Here is a 21,532-nt window from a genome sequence, read left to right on the forward strand (position 1 = left end):
CAGCAGACCCAGCCTCAGCAGAAATGAGCACATGGGTCAACATTAGTCTCCAAGTCATATTCGCATCAGGGGTGTGGCAAAAGCTCTCCGGACGTAGAACCATGTGGTCTGGCAGCTGGGTTCAAGGGAGATGCAAGCAACACCTTTCAAACATTAAAGTTTGGGGATCCCACAATATCAGGATGAGACCCAACACCTGTTCTCAGGGTGTGTATTATCTTCCTGTGGCTGCCGTGACAAATGCCCATATTTGTTGCCCATTTGGGTGGCTTAAAACAATATAGACTGACCACCTTGCAGTTCTGGAGGTCAGAAGTCCAACATGGGTGTCACTGGGCTGAAGTCAAGGTGTGGGCAGGGTGAGTTCCTTCTGGCAGCTCCTGCAGACAGTCCACCTCCTGGCCTCTTCCTGCTTCTTGAGGCTCCTGCAGCCCTGGTTTGTGGCCATGTTCCCTCAACACCAGCAGAACTAGCATCTCCCAGTCTCTGTCTGGCCTCTGTTTCTTCTGTATCACGTTCTATTAGCAAATCTCCTTCTGCCTCCCCCATATGAGGACCCTTGTGACAACACAGGGCCCACCTGGAAAACCCAGAATCATTCTCTGGTGGTCCTCAACATGACCACGCCTGCTAAGACCCTGTTTCCAGATAAGGTAGCATGTTCAGGTTCCTAGGATTAGGATGTGCACATGTTGGTGGGGGAGCATTATTCAATGTACCCCACAGGTCACCGTGCAATGACCTACATGAACACAGGAGCTCCTCGAAGCTAGAGCAGACTGCAGACAGGGCCATGCCCTCTCCCTCCCTGGAAGCCCTGGGAGCCCCGGGAGCAGGCTCTCAGCTCTGTCTCCTTGGGGAGCCAGCATCCGATTCTCTGATTCTCCAGGCACACTTGTGTGGAGGGTGGGTACTTACATCTTCCAAATGGCACCCCTTGGGTGAGGGTGGGGTGTCATCTGTGACCATGGTCTGCTCTGAAGGGCCGTCAGCAGGCCAAGGCTGGCTGGACCCCACTGCTGGTTTTGCATATGGCTCCCCGATGCCAGCCTGAACAAAGATGGATGCACTTGGTAAGTCCTCCTTACATCTTTTTAACTCTCTGGCTGCCCTGGGGACCCCAGGACCCATCCCGTCCTTTGTGTGGCCAGCACTCCCCAGCCCTATCATCTGTACTCAATAAACAGAAGCTTGCTCAAGGAATGCACACAGACATAGGAAACCGGGCCCCGAGAACCTATAAACAACCTATCCATGTTCTGAGCTGGCCGTGCACAGAGCCTGACACTCTGGAAACAAAAGCAAGCACTCCCACACCCCTGGGCCAACACAGAGAGCCTCCAGGGCCGTAGGGATCGTGGAAACGTGACAACTCACAAGGTAAGCCCTGATAAAACAGGTGACGGGTGGTCCTCTAGAAAGCTGCCATCGTTCTGGCGAGAAAAACCACACGGCACACATCTCCTAGATTGCTCTCAACGCCTTATTTCCCAGAACAGCCTGACTCCACATCTTAATTTCCCTCCCATACAACCTGATGCCTAGCAAACTGCCCAGCAGAAAATAAGTGGTAACACAAACACAGATCAACTCCTATTCCCTCGTGTGAAATGATGGGAGAAACTGAGTGCTTCCAAAGAGAAGCAGCACCTAGTTCCACCCAACAAAAACCGTGGCCAAGACTAAAGTATGGATTCTCTTCCATTTCCCATCAATGAAATGGCTGGTGATTAACTGTATGGTACTAATACATGTCCTGGTAAACAATGATCAGGTAATAAAGTTTCCTGGAACCGAATTTCAAGAGGTCTTTTGTACAGCCAGTGTATCCATAGTAAACTAGCTGCACAAATGTGACTATTTAGAGCATGAAGGGTTACCATTACATTTAAAAAAAAAAATCAAATTGGTATCAATCAAGAGTTTCAAAAATCCTCTTCAGCAATGTCCTCCAACAGCTACTTGAACTGATGATGTAAATTGGAAAGTGTCTCCTTGAACAACATGGTAATCAATCATCTGCAGCCACTTAGCTATGAGTGGCTCTTTCCCTGATGAAGGCGGCTAACTGAAATAATCTACTTATGCACCAACCCTCTAAATCACAGCCACATTTTGGCTCATTAAACATTCATGATTTTGAGCCAGAAAAAAACAAACCAGGGTATCTGCATCTTCAGCATCCTTTATGAAATACAATACATAGAAACAGAAGGGAGCATTTTGAGGAAGTACACTGGGTATCGATTCGATCATGCAGAGAATATGCCCATCCTCAACTCCTGCTTTCAGAGGGTGTCACCCACTTACGGAGTGTCCTGGAGATGCGCGTTCTTCCTCATCCCGGAAGCTTCCATAAAGAGGCAGGATGCTGTGCTGGTAGATTTTCCACCAGAGGTTAAGGAAGGATGTCTGGTGCTGGTTGGCCAACCCGGAGCCCTCCTCCAACACCGAGCCCATCTGGGAGTTGTATTTGTAGTTCCATGGCTTTGTGGGCCCCAAAAAGTGGACTACCTTCACACTTGAACCGAATCTGAGGAAGAAACACAAAGCATTCTACCTTCCACTTGGAAGTGATCACACACGCAGGGAAATTCCCCCACAACCACGAGGCGTGTCAAAGACAGCAGCACGTGAACACTTGTCTCAACCCTACTATGTGGACATGCTGTTATTTTCCTTAAAGATATTTTTTTTTTAAACAATCAATATTGGGAGTATTTTGTTTTCTATCTACCAAGGAACATAATCATAACCCAGTGGGAAATTCCCTCAAACCAGAAGAATAGGGGCGCCTGGGTGGCTCAGTCGTTAAACGTCTGCCTTCGGTTCAGGTCACGATCCCAGGGTCCTGGGATCGAGCCCCACATCGGGCTCCCTGCTCGGCGGGAAGCCTGCTTCTCCCTCTCCCGTTTCCCCTGCTTGTGTTCCCTCTCTCACTGTATCTCTCTCTGTCAAATAAATAAATAAAATTTCAAAAAAAAAAAAAAAAACCCAGAAGAATAAATCAAGAGTCTTCTAAAGATGAACGGTATGGTAGGTAGCCCAAAACATCATCTCCTTAAAACAACAGGGACTGAAAAAAAGAAAAAAATCACTTATATATAGTAGACAATGCAAGCTGAAAACAAGAAAATTGGCTTCTCTATACAAGATTGTGAATTTTCTCCTCTCAACCTTTTTAAACATTTTTCCCCATAATCATCTTCCCATGAAATTTTAACACTACGTTTGTATCGTATATCCATGTTCTGTATGTACATCTCTGCTTTATTCGTTAAAAAGAATAGATGTTTTCACTCCCTGAGGACCCACTTCTGCTCCTTAGAGGCAATATGTTCCCTGTTAAAAATGCGTGCCCTAGAATTATCCTTTCCCTAGATTCTGCTCCAATTTTCCACTTTTGTTTATAACAACATCACCCACAGCAGCGAATCTCAAACATTTTGGTCCTAGGACTTCCTGACATTCTTAAAACGCATGGAGGACCAAGAGCTTAGCTTTGTCCATGTGGATTCCATCTGTCTATATTTACCACAACAGAAAACAAAACTAAGAAATCTGAAAATGGATTTAATCAATTCATTAGAAATCAATCGACCCACGAGATGTGGATGTTCATTTCCACACTTTTTCATGAAAAATAACTGTATTTTCAAAATACAACTGTCAAAAGAATGACTTTGACCATTTCAAGAGGAGACAGCTGGTTTCTTATATCTGTGTCTCCATTCAGTGCACTGTTTTTTTAGTGCATTGTTTAATCATGTCGTGGAGTTTCTGTAAAATTCGCCCCCCCTGTACACTTACAAAGAACAAGAAGAAAAAATAACATCTTAGAAGAATTATTTTTTAAGTTGTTTTGACTGCAGACGTTCAAAAGAACTGTGGGGGAATCCCTCAGGGATTCCTTAGACCACCCTTTGGGAACCACTATCATTAAGACTTGCTGCTTTGACTACCCATAATTTAAAGCAATAGGCAAACAGAGGGATGATCTAGTTTTTTCCTCCCCAAATGCCAAAAGCTGATAAAGATTCTAGAGACAGGACTGCTGGAAGGCAGCAGGCATAGAAGGATCTAGAAAGTGGAGAACTTACCGTTTGAAAGCAGGGCTGTAGGTGTATGCCGTGTTACTGCTCAAATTATAGATGAATGGTAAGTGCTTGTGGATGTCTGCTGTTGACCAGCTACTGAAGAAGCTATTCAATAAGCCTTGATCTGCCCCTAAATGGTGAACATACACCCAAGGAGGTTAATCACGGATGGTACAGCGCTTCGAAGAATTCAAGATGTGTTTGAAGGGCTTAACATACACACCTGCACGCAGGGTCCCATTATCTTTCTTCTCTCTGCCCACTACAATATGACCGTTTGTCTCAAAAAGGACTGATCATCCATGCCATTGATTTTAACAGTGCATATTCTCTCCAAAACTCTCCACCCATAACCAAAACCATTGATAATAAACCCTCGTATTGTCCCCCAAATTCTCCACTCCTCCCGTAATGAATTCTATCCAGTAGCCACAGTGCTTTGTGGGCAACTCCTTGTCCTTACCCAGAGATGATTCTTCATCAGTCTACTATTTTCTTTTATATGACAACAATCCTAGCATTTTCCCCATCTATTGATGCCCATTCAAGTGAAACATCAGCTTCTCTTGCTTACTTGAGTTGTTCCCTTTATTTTCCATCAGGGGCTGGCCAACTGAGGCTTGTATCCATTTTTGTAAATAAAGTTTTATTGGAACACAGCCGTGCTCATGTAAGTCTTATCAATGGCTGCTTTCACTCTACACCTGCAGGGTTAAATATTTGCAGCAGAGATCATATGACCTATGATGCTGAAAGAGAATCTATTATCTGGTCTTTAGAGAAATGTTTACCTACCCATTTTTGTATGATCAGGATTGGGGAACCATTCTTCCTACTCACTGAGGATATTTTCTTCAGTGGTTTTCTCTGTTGCGTGTTTACTTACTAACTTCACTTATTCCTATCACCCTGTCTGGCCGTAGTCTTCTACCACATCTTTAACTGACTCATGTCATTCACATATCTGGGGAAATGAGGATGAGGCAGGGGTATGGTCCTGGAAACAGCCCCATCTTCTTCCACCCATTTCCAGCTTCCCATCACTCACCATCAAAGCTGCCGTGGTTGGTGGCATGCTGCAGCAAGAGGCCATGGGTCTCCAGCGATGGTTGGAAGACAAATACACCACTGTTAAAGCAGTCCGGCCATCCAGGATCGGGGGCTGCAGAAAACTCTGTCCTATCAAACAGTTCATCGATATTGGATAGCACCTGGCAAAGCAGAGCATGGAGAACCTATAGCAAGACTTCTCTTACCTCCGGGATGCAGGTGACAAATGCAGCAGAAACATGAGGATGGTCAGGTCAGACAAAGTCTAGCGTTTGGAAACCTGTGCCCATTTTTTTCTTTTTTTTTTTTTTTTTTTAAGATTTTATGTATTTATTTGACCCAGCGAGAGCACAAGCAGGAAGAGCGCGAGAGGAGAAGCAGGCTCCCCACTGAACAAGGAGCCTGATGTGGGGCTCGATCCCAGGACCCTGAGATCATGACCTGAGCTGAAGACAGATGCTTAACAGACTGAGTCACCCAGGCGCCCCGTTTTTTGGACTGACTCTTCTTTTCGGCTTACATCCAAAAGAGAAGAGTGTGTAAGATTGCTCTCCAGTTTATTTCAAGTGATTGACATAACACTACTTCTGAAACTAAATTATTTTTTCAAGATTCTTAAAATCTTCTATGGAACTCGCCTGACTGTGTATGCTCTTTAATCTGCCCCAAATGACAAGTGGAGGATGCCACAGCCTAAGAAGCCAGGTGTACCAGTCCAGTCCGAACTACGCAATTCAAGATGCAATCAAGGCAAAATATTTTTCCTAATTATTCTATTTTGTGTAGATAAAATTATGTGATTATAAAGCCCTCCTAGGGAAGGGGCATGCCTTCAAGTCCTTTAGTGTCCTGGGCAGGGTTAGAGCAGTGCGAGCACTGTGTTATACCTGATTTTGATGAATGTCAATGCTGGTGATAGAGATGCATGTTATTTGTTGGGAATCCACCTGTAAGAACTAGCAGCCTCCTTAAAAAGGGAAAGGCATTGTCTCTGAGGGGTTCCTTATCAAGTGGAGTGTCTGGTGCTCATTTTCCCCCTGTACTCACCAGAGTATCTGCATCTAGGAAGACACACTTGCTATAATGGGTGAGGGTCCAACAGTGAAGCTTGGTGAGGGTGACCCCAAGCTCAGGCCTCTTCAGAAAGGCTAGATGGATGTAGTCTGCACTGTCGATCAGGTTCACCTCGATTACCTCATCAAACACCTTCGTGAGGATAACCCTGGAAAAGACACATGCCAGGCACTAGGAGAGCAAGGAAACATTCAACAGAGGACATGTTACCCCTTCAAGATGACACCCCTTTGTGACTCACACACATGAAGCATGGATCCGAAACCCCATCAAGCTCACTGCAATCTTCATGTTCAGGTTTTATTTTTCCCAAAGAGCTTTGCATACTTTCCACCCATGCTTAAACCTTATGCAAACCTGAAAATCTTAACAACTACACAATTGTCTTAGGTAGACTGATTCCAGTCATCCCTCAAGAAGGTACTTCTCTTTGAAAAATGCATGGGCCATGGGAATGAATGCTGAGGAGGTACAAACTGACAGATGTCCACTACAATCTCTATTCGTTTTTATCTTATGTATTCAAAACCTCCATTGTTAATTGCATACAAGTTCAAGACTCAAATTTTGCAAGACTACTTTTTCTCAAAATGAAATTTTCCTCTATTCCATTAAATTCTTTTTGATTAAATTCTACTTTACCAGAGGCTGGAATATCTTGTGATGACAAAAAATTAAGGAAGAACCAGAAAAATGATGGAGGCATATCAAAAGGATACAGGGAGCCAATCAGGATTTGAACAAGAAAACAAATAACAAACCTAAAATATAAAATGAATATTCATGGGTCCATACTAATATCATAATTGAATAAATAAGTAAATGGGGAAGAAGGAGCAGCAATTCCTTATAGAAGAATTCCAAATACTAAATGCATTAGGAACAAGGGAAATAGAAAATCACCATTAGGCTAACACCAGAGTAATAATTATTGCTGACAAGGTTCACCGGTGGAGGCTAAAATCAATGCGTAAATGTTTTGAGAAGAAATAGCATGTTTTCATAGGCTGAAAGTATCTCCTCCAAGATATCTATCAATTACAAAGACAAAAATCATAACCCCACAGATAATACCTTATCCATATGATCAAGGTTAATATCACCAGTAACAGGTCACAGCAACATCACATACTCCCTATTAGGGTGCCCTGGAAAAGGTACATCACTCCTGAGGACTTTTTTTTTTTGCCAGAAATACATAACCTCAGTCTACTAATGAGAAAATATTGGACAGATGCAAGCCCAAAGAATTCTCTAAAACAAATGACCAGTACTCCCCGAAAATGTCAAGATCATGACACATAAGAAAAGAAGGAGAAAATGTCATAGATGGGAAGTTATAAGGGCAGACATGATCTCTAACGCAACGTGGGATCCCGGATGGGAACAAAATCATGTATCAAAGGCATCTTTTATTTTCAACATTTTGTGTTGCTATTGAAAGTGCTTCCTGTACACATCCAAGATATGGCTGGATTTTACATTTATTTTCCTATGACAAAATTCTCTCTCCTTTAAATGAGTTTTTTAACCCATTCACCTTTAGTATGATTATGAGTCCTACAGTTTTATTTTTTCCTTTTTTTTTTTTACATGTATCAGACTTTCTTCTTCTTTGTAATCCTTTCCCACCTTCCACTGCATAGATTAGATTTTTTTTTTTCCATTCCATGCATTTTCCATTAATGCTTGGGAAGTTGCACATATCCTTTCTAGTTTTCTGATGGTTACCACCCTCAACTTTTGACACACATATTTAAACTTATATTTTCTACTGAATGTAAAAACAGTCAGCATCTGTATCTTCACCCCAGACAAGACAGGAATATCAGCCTATGTTCACTTCTGCCCCTCCCCTCTGCCCCCCTCATTCACCTCTGTGTGGAGTGTAAATCCGAGGTAATTTTCATAATTATGCCTCAACACATTTACAATTAACTTTGAGTTTCACTCATTTATTTGCTTAGTGCTACTTCTTTATTACAAGGTTTTCTTCCTTGGATTCACATTTCACTCTGCTTGAGTATATCCTCAAGTAATTTTGTTCCCAAACATCTTTGAGGGGTAAAATTTTCAAGCTTTTATGTATTTGGAACATCTTTAATTTGCTTTTGAATTGCACTTATTTGGTTGAATACAGAAATCTCATTCCAAAATTACTTTTGCCCCACCATGGGAGGATGGCGGGGGGAGGGGTGAAACAGGTGACAGGGATTAAGAGGTACAAACTTCCCATTATAAAGTAAATAAGTCACAGAGATGAAGAGTACAGTATAGGGAATGTAGTCAGTAATACTGTCATAATTTTCTACAGTGACCATACTTATTGTGGTGAGCATTCTGTAATGCACAGAATGTCAAATCCCCGTGCTGTACACTTGAAACTAATGTAATACTCTACGTCAACTATACTTTTGTAGACACACACATGAAATTGCTTTGCTCCAGAAAATTTGAGACATCAGCTATCTCAACCTGACTGATGCTGAAATGCCTTTAGCACCTTTCTCTGTTCTTGGTGCTCTGTGATGCCACCCTTTGGTATCGACATTTGCGTTCGTTCATTCTGCTCAACACTCAATGGGGCATTCTCAGAGCTGAAATAGGAGAGAAGTTATTTCCTACAATCCGTTCTCTCTTTTGCTCCTTTTGAAACTTCCAGTATGAGGCAGATGTTGATGCTTTCGGAGTCTATCTGTTATATCCTGTACCGGCTTGTACCTTACATTTTTTGGTGCTTTTTCATCGAATGGTATTAAAAGTACCTACATCTCGGAGAGTGTACTATCTCATCGCCAAGTTTCCCTTGCTTTTAACCCAGTTATTTATGGAATTTATGGCATCCTTAGGGTTGTATAAAGATCTGGGAGCAGGGGGGTGGAGGGCAAAAGAAATATCACTCCATGTTGCCACAAACAGACTGTGATGTATGTCCTTAAATCCCTTTGTTCAGCTCTGCCTGTTTTCTCAAAATAAGTGCCTGTGCTTGGAATGAAGTTTCAAGACTACAGTTTGAAGCTTTCTGAAGAAAGATTACCCCACTCTGCACTTGGACTACACAGCCTGGAAGAGCAGAGCGGCGGTCCTCATACCCACACCCTTGGTCACTTTTGGTCACCTGTCACTGTTTGTCAGTGGACCATAGGGCACTCTCTCCTCAGCTCTCCCATCGACTGCAAAGTATGTAATGGGTCCTAAAAGAGCTACATGGTTCTGTAATACCGAACCTTCCCAGGATTCCTGGATATTTCTGAATATTTTACAGTTCATCTTGAGTGGACCAGAAGACTGAAGAGAGTCAGTGTTGACAGCTCTTACTGACCCTGAGGAGACAGGAATGGAGGACAGAATCGTGTGTTCTTGTGGGGTCCTTTTGGCTTTATCAGGACAGTTCTATGAAAAAATATGGCTGCCCCCAATCACTAGGGGGACTGATGGGCCAGTAGGCAACCAAGAAAGACCCCATGCTTCCTGTCTTGGCCCCAAACAACACACACAGGGACATGTGTCTACCTCAGGGTCAGCATTCCCAGCTCTGCATCTGCTGGAGCCTCTGGTCTGACTCTGAAGAGCAGGGGTCTGAACACAGGGGAATGTGTTTCTCTCTGGGGGCCGAAGAGCTCATCTTTGGCAAGAGGAAATACACTGTACACATTAAGTTGAAACACTTTTGACAAAATGGGTTATAGCCAATTTGCCTCTAGTCTAATGATGTCATTTGATATCAAAGACAAAGGTCTGCCCCCCAAAACACCAACATTTACAAAGACAGTTGCCAACCTAGCTGGTCATAAATATCCCCCATAGATGTAATAATGGTTCATACCCTCCACCATTGTGAGATTCATCTGTCCATTTGTGAGGTCTGGTTGTAAGACTTCTTTGAATATTATACAGACAACAAGCCTCCTCCCCATTAAAGATTTTGTAAATGTGTTCCTTAGTTTATTTGTTTGATCCTGGTCCTGGTATCCTCCTGTGCTTTCATTTAAGATGGTTTTCCCCACATTCAGATGAATGAACCATCCATCCATGTCAGTGTTTGAAGACATTTTTCCTTATCCCATCTTCAGGGAGGGTTGTGGGTGGTGATCCTACCAGCAGATGGTAGGTGGAGACCAGGGACACTCCAACTCAGAGAATCATCCAGCCCCAGATGTTAACAGTGCCCAGGCTGAGACATCCTGATCTACTGACTTCTAAGATGTCTCTATGCTTTAAAAACTTTACCTTTACACTCATAATCTACCTGAATTCATCCTGGTACACATTTAGCTTTATATTCAAAGGACCATATCATTGCCTTTCTCTGATAGATGGATGGGCTGAATTACATGGAGGTCATGTGGTACCATTGGGTACCACATGGTCCTTAGGGTACCATTCATGTCTCTACAATACACCTCGTGTGGTCTTGCTGCTGTCGTGTATTTGGTGGCTTTTTTTGTCTATATGTAAAACACAACCAAACCTGTAAATCAAGTTTGGGTATCAAGATTAGGACAGTTTCTTAAAATAAATGAAGACATTCATTTTTTTTTTCTTGTCTCTGAGATCACTCCTATCACATGGAAATTCATTCATTGTGACCAACATAACAGAACGTCCTTTATAACTGCCCGGGCTCAGAACCTTCTACCAGATAAGCTTTTGATAACATTCTCTATTTTCCACCCCAGGGTACTGAGCAGTGTTTTCTACTCTTTCTAGTATCAATGTGGGGTCATCTGAATTTCCCTACAAGGATCCCAAGTATTTCATCAATATTACCAGCAAAGTGCTCTGTGTCCTATTTGCTTTTAAAATTGAAATTGCATGCAAATGACTACTTTTTCACTTTTATTTTGGATACTTATGTTATCTGTCATCTTAATTTACTTTTAAATAATCCAATACTGGATTTTTAAAAAATCCAAGAGGATTTTTTAAAAAATTTTTTAATTGTTATGTTAATCACCATACATCATTAGTTTTAGATTCTAACAGGATTTTTTTCCTGTTCCCAGTTTTTAGTTTTTATGGATCTCTTCCTTCTTGCCTTATGTATTTTTTGTTTGTTTGTTCTTAATTTTTTTCCAACTGGATCATTTCTTCACTGATTTTAATTTTTGTATTGTTTGCCTTCTGTATTTTTTGTTTGTTTGTTTTAATATAAAATTTCTTTGAACTTGATAATTTATTTCTTCACTGATTTTAATGTTTTTCTCTGGAATGACTTCAGCTTTCCCATTTGGCTTGTATAGGTAGCATTCATATTGCTAATATTTTTTTAAGCACCATAGAATTCAATCTTTGATTTCTTCGCTTATGAAATCTTCAGGAATTTCTAATTTAAAATGTCCAAGGATAATGTGGTTTTTAAATTCGTTTTGCTATTAATGCCTACTTTTATTACATTATAGTCAAAGACTATAACATTCAATTTCTGCTCCAAGCATCACATTAAATGCCTCCTTGTACCATGAGTATAAAATCAATTTTTCTAAATGGTCCATGGCTGATGAGAACAAAGATCACTGTTTACATAATGCATAACATTTAAGAGATACCTCATGCATTATTCATTAGATCAATTTACTCACGTGTCTGTCTTATTTGTGAGTTAAACACTAGGAAAACAATATAAAAAGGTTCTTATACTTAGAAAACCATATGATTGTTTCTGCTTTTCCTTTCTTCTACATGTGATCCAATAACTCTGTCTATCGTTTATTAAATAAATATATCAGATAGAGGAGGTGAGTGGGGGATGGGTTAAGTAGATGATGGGGATGAAGGGGGGGCACTTGTCGGGATGAGCACCAAGTGATGTATGGAAGTGTTGAATCACTATATTGTGCACCTCAAACTAATATTATGCTGTATGTTAACTAACTGGAATTTAAAAAAATATATTAAAAATTTATAAATTATATATATAAATTATATATAATACATAAGTATACATAAATATATATAATATAAAATATATTTTATATAAATATATATAAATATAAAATATAAATTATATATATAAATATATTAAATATATATATCAGATAACATGGGTCTCTTTTAAATGTGCATAGTTTTATAAATGTATTTACAATGGTTATTTACCCTCAATACTAGGTTTTTACTAGCCTCCTTATCCTTCCAGAAAGAGCTTCCTCATTAAGTTGTGCTTTTTGATATAACATTCAGCCAGCAGATGACAATTTTTTTTTTTTTTTTAGTAGCAAAGCCCCAAACCACCTGCGTGCTTGAGAATCCCTTCCGACCACGTTGCCAATGACCCATAAACTTGGCCAGATGGCTTCTTGGACAAATCCAGAAATCTTTATCACTGCAACTTTAAAAAGTCATCAATACGTAGACATCTACGTTTGGGGTCTTTATTTGTTTTTCTCACATTTGGTGATACACACTTTTTCTAGTGTTTCTTCACTTTGGGAAATTTGCTTCAAATACATCCTTGTTTCCAAGCTGGTTTCCTCTGCTCTCAGCTTTGGAGCAGTCCCATCTCTGTTTTAAAGCTTCCTACTCTATAAACTTATGCTCAGATACCGGGAAGCATCTGACATTTTCCATAACAATGACTCTCACAGTCTGCAGGGCGGATTGCATGTAATGGGGTCTCTAGAAAGTTTAATTTTTCGTAATTGTTATTGACTGCTAACATTTCCTCAGCTCACAGCCAGACCCCTTTCAACTCCATCCCTCCGAGCAGCTCTATTTGTATCAACAAATCTCTACTTCCACGAATTTTATTAAAAGCAGTCCTTGGATCTTTCCTAAAGTCCTTCCATTCACCCCGCACTAACTTTTTTCACGAATACGGTCTCTCCCCTGAACTTGAGTATGACGTCCCCACCTTCACTTGGGGAGATGTCTTGCAGGCTTGGTGCTGATTTAAATTTTTCTGTGTGTCTTCACCTTGACACAGAAAGTGGGCTTTCCCACCTGATGCTTCGTCAAGGAGCGGGTGGGCTCTCCTCATTCCTTCAGACTACCTAGTCCGGATCAGAACTGGCCTTTCAGATCTCAGCCCCAAGAGCTGGCTGAGCGAACCTGACACCACTCCTTTGATGATGTAGTGAAGGACAGAGTGGGAAACCCCTCTGGGGGCCATGTCCTTGCACCGAGTAATGAAGTCTCTGTGCCTACTACAGCCTGATGGAATTCCAGTGGCCACCCCAGCTCCCACAGCCCCCTATACTGGTGCCCTCTGCTAACTGGGACAACCCCTTACTGGAGTGGCCATCAGCATCCAGAGATGAGCCCATGCACACTTTTCCAGACTTCTGCAAACTCTGGGCCTCCCCGTGTCCTCCAATGCTGCTCACCCAGAGCCTGACTCCCTTCTGCCAACCCCTGCCTCCAGGAAGGCCTTCTCTAACCTCCCACTACCCTTCCAGGCTCACCCCACACATGAACACAATGGCCCTGTCCACGCCGCCCACAGCCAAGAACAAACTGGAAGACCCTCATGCCCATGTGTCTACCACAAAACTCTTCTGCCATTCTTTGCATTTGCCCGTGGTAAACTGCGAGCTCCTCCATATTGCAGGCATCTGGACCATGCCTCCAGAAGCCCCAAATTCATGAAACTCTCTTCTTACAGCAGCCGCCTTCAAGAGAAGTCTCCATGCACACAGCTACACCGAGCTGACATCAGTCACCTGGGAACATCCAGAAGGGACAGATGGTCTCCCAAGTGAACTAGCACCATTCGTGATATTGTGGGGACACCACCGCACATGTGTCCACAGACGGGAACGTCCTCACACTCAGGCTGGAATGCACAACCCAGTCTACACAACCAAGGCGCCAAGGGGCTCAGGTGTCTGCATTTGTGAGCACACCCACGTGGACCTGCAGGCATCCTTATCAATCTAAGCGTGGAGTCATCCTTGATCTCCCCTCTCAAGCCCGGCATGGCAATCTTAAGCCAAGAGCACGCAGCTCCCAGACTCTGGGAGTCACGTGCATTCAGATCACTGCATGGGCACCCGGCTGTTTCCAGGAGACACGTCATGGACCCATCATGGCAGCAACCTGACCCCACTTCCTTGTCCCTGCCTACCACGCTTCCCTCTATGGACCCTGTGTCTGCTGAGCGTGACCTCACTGGCTACCAAAAGGGAGTCCTGCTTATCTTGGGTTGACACTGCCTCCACCCCACGGTCTCCCCTCTGCTTCCTCAGACCCTCAAATCCACCCTCGCTGACCACTGACCTTTGGATAGCTCACAGTCTCTCGTCATGAGGAGCAGACGGTGGACTGGAGCATGGAGTAGGGCAGGCTGAGATCCCCGCTCTGCTACGCCTGCCCGAGGAGTCTTGGTAAATGGGAGCAAGCCTGGCACCAACAGCACCCAACCCAAGAGGAATCATATGATTCCCATGAGTGAGCTTGTGTAGGAAGCTCATAGTGGAGCCAGCCACGTGGCACCATTCACGTGGCCATCAGGTGTCCCATGCGTTCCAGCTCTCAGGAGCCATGCATCTGCTCCGCCTGACGGCCCTGCTCTTTGATGCTCATCTATCACCGATCCCACGCTCGGCTGGCCCCCGCGTCCCACCTGCTTGTTACATCTCTAAGCCTAGTGAACAGGCTTTGTTTTCCAGAGCAATTGAGAGAAACTCAGAGCAATCCTTCGCCCCTAGACATGCACTCACCACCACAACAGAAGAGCCATGTACACGGCAAGGCCCCCTGGAGGTACCTCTACTCATCTTCCCTGGGAAACATCCTACAAGGCGATGGGGACATACCAGGATGTAAAAATCTATGCTGCACATTGCAGGATTTTGCAGAACCACATGTGACTTGCTACAACCTCCAACCTTAAGCCTCTCACTTCCTCTACCGAGACTCACTTCCTTTGATAACGAATCGAACGTACCACTGTCAGATGCCCCCCGAGTCAGCGGGAGCTCCAGACACACCGACGGTTCCCGGGACCTCCACAGGCACAGGTCCTAGAGACGCAGGAATCAGCCAGGCACGGGAGCATCTTCCCGACTTACCTGAGCAGGCTGGACACCTGTGGGGTGATAAGCACCACCAGCTTCCTGGTCGCACGCTGGTTCCTCAGTGACTGTCCCAGAACCAGCGCACCCTGGCAGTAGATGTCGTTGGTGGCCAGCGTCACGAATGCCTGGTCAGATACTGTGGGTATGGACAAAGACACCAGAGTCACGTTCCCGGTGGGTCTCAGAAGATGGCAGGGTTGGCGGTCACCCCTCTCTGAAGCTTCACCAACTGAACCGAGTACCTGCTCCATAGTTTATAAATGTTCACTAAGAACACTTCATTTCCTTCCTTCCTTCCGTATTTCCTTCCTTCCATATTTCCTTCCTTCCCTTTCTTTCCTTCCTTCCCTTTCCTTCCTTCTGTCCCTCTTCCTTTCCTTCCTTTCTTCCCTCTTTCCTTCCTTTCCTCTTTCCTTCCTTCCTTCCTCTCTTTCTTTCTTTGTAATCGTTCTGCCCAATGTGAGGCTTGAACTCATGACTCCGAGATCAAGAGTCACATGCTGAGCCACCCAGGCACCCCCTACATCTTTTCCTTTGAAAACACACAAACACACGCAGACACACACACACAGAGTGTAAGGAGCCTGCACGTGATGCCTTGATTTGCTCTGCATTCGAGTCTAAAAAAACTCACCCCAAATACCTGAATCTGAGAAACAAACACATCACAACATGTAAGCAACTGCCCGATTATCTGAGCTAGGATGCAGATGTCTGCCCAACTCAAAACAAAACAACAAAACAAAACAAACCTATGCCCAGTTTCACAGTGTCTCACTAGGTGGGGAAGAAATGCTGACAGGGGATCCAATCGATGGCAATTTCCAGTCTAAGTGCATCCTCGCAGTGCTGGTAGCTTTTCTGGGGACTTCCAACCAACTTAATTCCTGCTCCCCCAGGAGCTCGTTGCCAGGAGAGAGACAACAGTTTAAAGAAATCCTGTGCAGGCTCCTGTGCTGTCTGCAGAAATTAAAATTCGCAGCACGCACCGCAGGGCAAGAACACACAGACCTCGCTTCTCAAAGAGCAGAGCGTCCTCCCCTCCCCGGGCCGGCGGCTCCCAAAGCAGGGCCCGAAGGACTGGCATTCATGCTAAATATAACATGATGAACGCAAGCTTCTGAGGCCTGGTTCCCAGGGGGACCGCCTCCTTGACCTTTTACATTCCATGGGGGTAAATTCCAAAATGCGCCTGTTACAACAGGCTCCTGTCTGCACGTTCTTGCTGCTGCGGTCTCTTTCCCAAATTAAGAAGGGTCTGCGGATTCCTGGCGTCACCACTGTGACTTGTGGGTTACACTCAGACAGTAAAGTTCGAAACTGAACTTTGCAGCCCCCCAAAATATGTATGTATGTATCTGTCTGTCTATCCATCCATCCATCCATATCTTTCTATCCATCTATCCATCCTTCCATGTATCTGTCTATCCATCCATCATAGTATCGATCTATCCATCCATCCATCTACCCATCCATCCATCTATCTACCCATCCATCCGTCATATCTACCCATCATACCTATCATCCATCATATCTATCATCTATCTATCCATCCATCATCCATCCATAGTATCCATCCATCCATCCATCATATATTTCTATCCATCTATCCAACCTTCCATGTATCTATCTATCCATCATATCTATCTATCATCTATTTGTCTATCTATCCATTCATCCATCTGATCTATCCATCCATCCATCCCTGCATCTATCTATCTAACCATCCATCTATCTACCCATCCATCCCTACGTCTATCCATCCATCCATCCATCTACCCATCCATCCGTCATATCTACCCATCATATCTATCATCCATCATATCTATCATCTATCTATCCACCCATAGTATCCATCCATCCATCCATCTATCCATATCTTTCTATCCATCTATCCATTATATCTATCGTATATCTATCTACCTATATCTACAAGATGTTTTAGGGGCAGGAGACACCCCCCATGGACATGTCTGAGACATGGGCACAAAGACTGGGATCCTCCAAAGGCTTCAGGGTGATGAGAGAGTCCCATGTCCAGAACAGACCACCCTGCGACGGGATGGCTGTCCAGACAAGAGGAAGGTGCAGCTGCATTTGCCTGAGGGAAGGTACTATCTTTTTCTACGAAGCTACATTTCCATCATTGTAACTGGCTATATATTTCATATGTAAACAATTTAAATTGGATCCTCCTCAAAGAAAAAGAAAATTCGCAACAGAGCTTAGTTGGATATTCCTAAAAAGAACATCAAATTCCTTCTAAATGGAAGTTAACACAAAGACGTGAAAAATATCCAACTAGATTATTCCTACTCCTTTATCCTCTCAATGATCACTAAGGAAACTGTTATCCAATTGCCAGGGTCTGTTTTGACTCAGCATGGTTGATAAATATGCGTCTCCTTCCCCAGAGAGTTATCAAACCAGACACCAGAACAATTAGATTTCCAACCATCTCATGTTTCAGACCTACTTGGTTTGAACACATCAGCTGCTTCCACGTGAGAAACAAGTCATGGGTGAGGGAGGGGGAAGCCGGGAGGTCCTGGGAGCAGAGCTGCTCCACGGTCCGTGGAGGGGAGCACATTACCTGGGAGGGCTTTGGGGACCCCAAGTGACGCACTGAGGACAAGCTATTTGTCCAGATTTGCAGGATGGATGGAGATAGTGCTGGGTCCAGAGAGCGGGTAGACTCCGCCCTTGCTTAGGATGGAGGGATTCATGGTCCTATCAACAGGATGACACCACAGCACCCCCGGAGAGCAACCCCCTCTCTCCAGCGACCCCAACACGCAAACTCACGCTCTGCGAGAAAGACGGGCACGTCTGAAGGCTGGCCACCAGGGCCCCGTGCACCATGTTGCAAGATCACTCACAGAGAAGAGCACCGTCAGAGGTGCAAAGGCAGACCAGTGGATTTTAAGGTAACGAGGATGAAAACTCATTAACGGGTCTTCAGAGGCCACACTGCCTTGCTTTTAAGAAGCTAACAATGACCAAGTCTCGCTGTATCAAGGAATGTCCACAACCATCCAAGGACACTGCATTTAGAGTCAGTTGCCACCCCACATGGCGCCAGGGTGGGGACTTTAGGCATTACCACAGAGCGGGGAAACAGAACACGTGTGGCTGTACTCCAACCACGGGTTTAAGAAAAAATAAATATTCTCACAACATCAAGTTCAGCCCGAAGAACATGGTGGCTGAGAGTTTTGTAATGAATCTGGGAGAAAGGTTCATTTTTATCCGTTTCTACTCCTTGTGTGTCCTCCACTGGACCCATCTTCTTATCTGCCCGCCACCCACCCCCCCGAAATAACATGGCTAGCTTCCTCCTCAGCCCCTCCTCTTTTACTCAAAGAGGGTTTTTGTTCCCCAAAAACATGCCGAATACCCACTTCGGGTCTTCGAGCACATTCCAGGGCTGATGGGGGAGATGCATCCGAAGGTTGCTCATTGAATGCTGCCATTATATGGGCCCTAGTGGCTTTGGGGGGAGAGTGGTTTTTACTGTGGAGAGTTGCACACCGCTCCCTGGAACAGAGAAACCGTTCTGCTTCTCCTCGAGACAGAGTCCTACAGCGGGAACCACAGGAAACCCCGCCTCAACCATTTTCCTTTCCGAGGCCAGGCAGGAGAAAAACAGCATGGAAGCTCCTCTGTGATTTTACCAAATTGCTCCTCCAAATACAAAGTAACCTGTTGTTTTAAAAAAAAAAAAAATGCGCTCATGGATGATCAGGTCTGGTCTGGTGCAAGATGGGGTGTCTTCATGATAAAAACAGGACAGGCATCTCTCTTATGCGTTAAGGCCACAGTCCCATTATCTAATTTCTAGCCCTCTGAACTGCCCACATCTGATGTGCCCAACCCCCCTGAAGGGCAGGTGTGCAGGACTGAATCTGACCCTCGGGGGCCAGGTCTTGCCCTGAACCCCAGCCATGTGGCCATCCCAAGCCCACTGCCCTGCCGGGGGGAATTCCCCAATCTTTATTGGAATAAAGGAGTACACCCCGTGGTCTGAACTTGGGAACCTCCAAAGGCACTGTGTTCCTAAAGTTTTAGGGGCACTAACTTCCTATCTGTCTACCAGTGGGTGAGAACTGCCCAAGAAACTAGCACATCTAAACTCCTAGGGCTGCCTTTTACAGAAGCGAAATTCAGGAACCTCGAGGCCCCCTGATCAGGCTATATATGGACCCCTCCCAGCAGGTGAGACTCACCCCATCTCCATCTGCAACCCGGCAGCGCCAGGCTCTGCAAACGCAGGGATACGCTGGGGAGGCTTTGGGGAGGCCAGGGGCTTGGGGGGTGATTGTGCCGGCAAAGGGGGGGTTCTCCCCAGAACAGATCGATCTCACAGGTCCCAGAAGCAACAGGGAGGCTGGGCCGAAAGCGTTCACGGACTTACCCGGCATGGTTTGGGCGCAGTAGTGCCGACGTGCGCCTGGGTCCTCCTGGGCGTGGTGGGTAGACTCTGCCGCCCCGAGCAGGGCCTAGCAGAGGCTTGGTCTCCAGGGGACCCTCGCAGATTTCCAGGCCTGCAGGCGACAGCTCGGCATTCCAGACACCCCGTAATAGCTGCAGCCCCAGCCCAGCGCCCCCCTACCCGGCCCCCGCTGAACCGACGCCACCTCCACGACTCCCATGCCCTGCACCTCATCCTCCGCGCTCGTGGGCAGCCTCTGTCCTCCAGCCAGGCTCCCCTCGACCCCCCGTCCTCGCCCCGGAGTCACCTGCGACCCCTCTGCGCCCTGCTTATACTCCCCGTTCTGGGGCACCCTCAGGCCCTTGCCCGCCCGGTGTCAGAAGCGTCCCCAGCGCGCCAGGCACTTCTTCCTGGCTCCGGTGGGTCCTGTACTCCCGCCCGGCGACCCCTGGACTCCTCGGCCGCTCCCCAGTCACCTGCGGCCCGGCTGCGGCCCGCCCCTCCTCCGCGCTCCTGGAGGCCCCGGCCCCACCCCCGGCTCGCGCCCCCGTCACCTCCTTTCTCGCGAGGACCCCACTGCGCGCCCCACGCTGCACACATCGTCCCTCGGCTCTCCGGCAGCCCCGCGCCCCCCGGGTTCCCGGCACGCCCAAGCGGCCTCCAAGCCCCCGCACCTCCTGCGCGCTCCCGCAGCCCCAGCCCTCCCCACGCCCGCCGCCCCGCGCCTCCCTCGCGCTCCGGCCCAGCCGGCGCCCCCCGCACCTTCGGGGCGCTCAGGCAGCCCCCGCGCCACCCTCCGCAGACCACTCCCCAGCCCCCGCAACCCCTCGCCCCCCACACCTCCTGCGCGCTCCGGCGGCTTCTGGCCCCGCCGGCGCTGGGAGGGCCTCGCGGCCCGCGCCCCGCGATTGGCCGCTCGCCGGAAGCCCGGCCCCACCCCGCTCGGCCTCCGGGCGCTGGTCCCCCACCGCGGAGCTGCGGCCCCAGCCCGCCTCGCCGGCGCGCCGCCTGCCGCCTGTCTCAGTGCCCGGGGAGAGAGCCGCAGAGGGGCCGCGGCCGCCCTCTGTTCCCGCGCCCCGCCCCTGCCCGCCCCCCGCGGCCCCCTCCCCGCGGAATCCGGGAGCCCGTGGTTTCTAGTTTGGACATTTAACCTTCACCCAGCCCGCTCCAGAGTAAATGTTTGCAGTGGCCCGGCGGCCTGGGCCCAAGGCCAGCCGGCTGCCCTGGAGAGGCCACGCTTGGAAACCTCCCCGCCGGGACAGCTGCACACGCGATCTTACTGAGTTCGGGGGTGGGCGAAGGAAGGAGTCGAGCTTGGGCGCACGCATGGACGCGAGGGAGCATCACAAGGTAAATGGAGACTTGGCGCCTCAGCAGTTGAATCCATGCGCGCACGGGCGGATGCACCAGGGAGTGTGTGCGTGAGTGAGGGCGCGCGTGCGCATGCAGGAGTGCGGCCGTGCGGGCCCCGCAGGAAGCAGGGAGCGGGTGGGTGCCGTCCACGCGCTCCGGACTTGGATGTTAGTGACGGGCGGCACGCATGAATGCAAGAGTGTACCCACGAGCGAAGGCGTGAGTGAGGATATGCGCGCACCAGTGCGTGAGTGAGTACGGACAGGAATAACTGAATGCATGCGTGCGTGAATGAAGGAGGGGATCTAGGAATGAGTGAATGACTGGGCTCAGTGAATGAATGAGTGAGTTCATGTATGCGTAATTGGATGAGTGCGTGAAGGTCCATATCCATGAATGAGTAGTATGTGCAGGAGTGAATGAATGAATCAAATGTACGAACAAGGGAATGAGTGAATGCGTGTATTCATGAATGAATGAATGTGTGCATGAGTGCACGAATTAAATGT

The 21,532-nt window shown here is 46.6% G+C and overlaps 1 protein-coding gene across 4 annotated transcripts in view; it reads right to left on the bottom strand.

Moving 5' to 3' along the window:
• GYG2 (glycogenin 2) overlaps window positions 1-20,965 on the bottom strand; it is a 35,326-nt gene extending 14,361 nt beyond the window's left edge. For 2 of the 4 annotated variants that reach the window (XM_021701178.1, XM_021699739.1), the window contains exons 1-7: window positions 19,653-19,813; window positions 15,233-15,374; window positions 6,195-6,369; window positions 5,146-5,308; window positions 4,101-4,227; window positions 2,311-2,533; window positions 919-1,050 (exon numbers count right to left, since the gene is read on the bottom strand). In XM_021701178.1, the coding sequence (XP_021556853.1) occupies window positions 919-1,050; window positions 2,311-2,533; window positions 4,101-4,227; window positions 5,146-5,308; window positions 6,195-6,369; window positions 15,233-15,374; window positions 19,653-19,659 (969 nt within the window). In that variant the 5' untranslated portion in view covers window positions 19,660-19,813. Of the gene's footprint in view, window positions 1-918; window positions 1,051-2,310; window positions 2,534-4,100; window positions 4,228-5,145; window positions 5,309-6,194; window positions 6,370-15,232; window positions 15,375-19,652; window positions 19,814-19,850; window positions 19,885-20,950 lie in introns of those variants that run through there. The other 2 variants (XM_021700426.1, XM_044911559.1) reach the window with 2 other exon arrangements.
• Between the last annotated feature and the right edge of the window lie 567 nt (window positions 20,966-21,532).

This window comes from Neomonachus schauinslandi, chromosome X, assembly GCF_002201575.2.
Source record: "Neomonachus schauinslandi chromosome X, ASM220157v2, whole genome shotgun sequence".
Classification (NCBI taxonomy): Eukaryota; Metazoa; Chordata; class Mammalia; order Carnivora; family Phocidae; genus Neomonachus; species Neomonachus schauinslandi.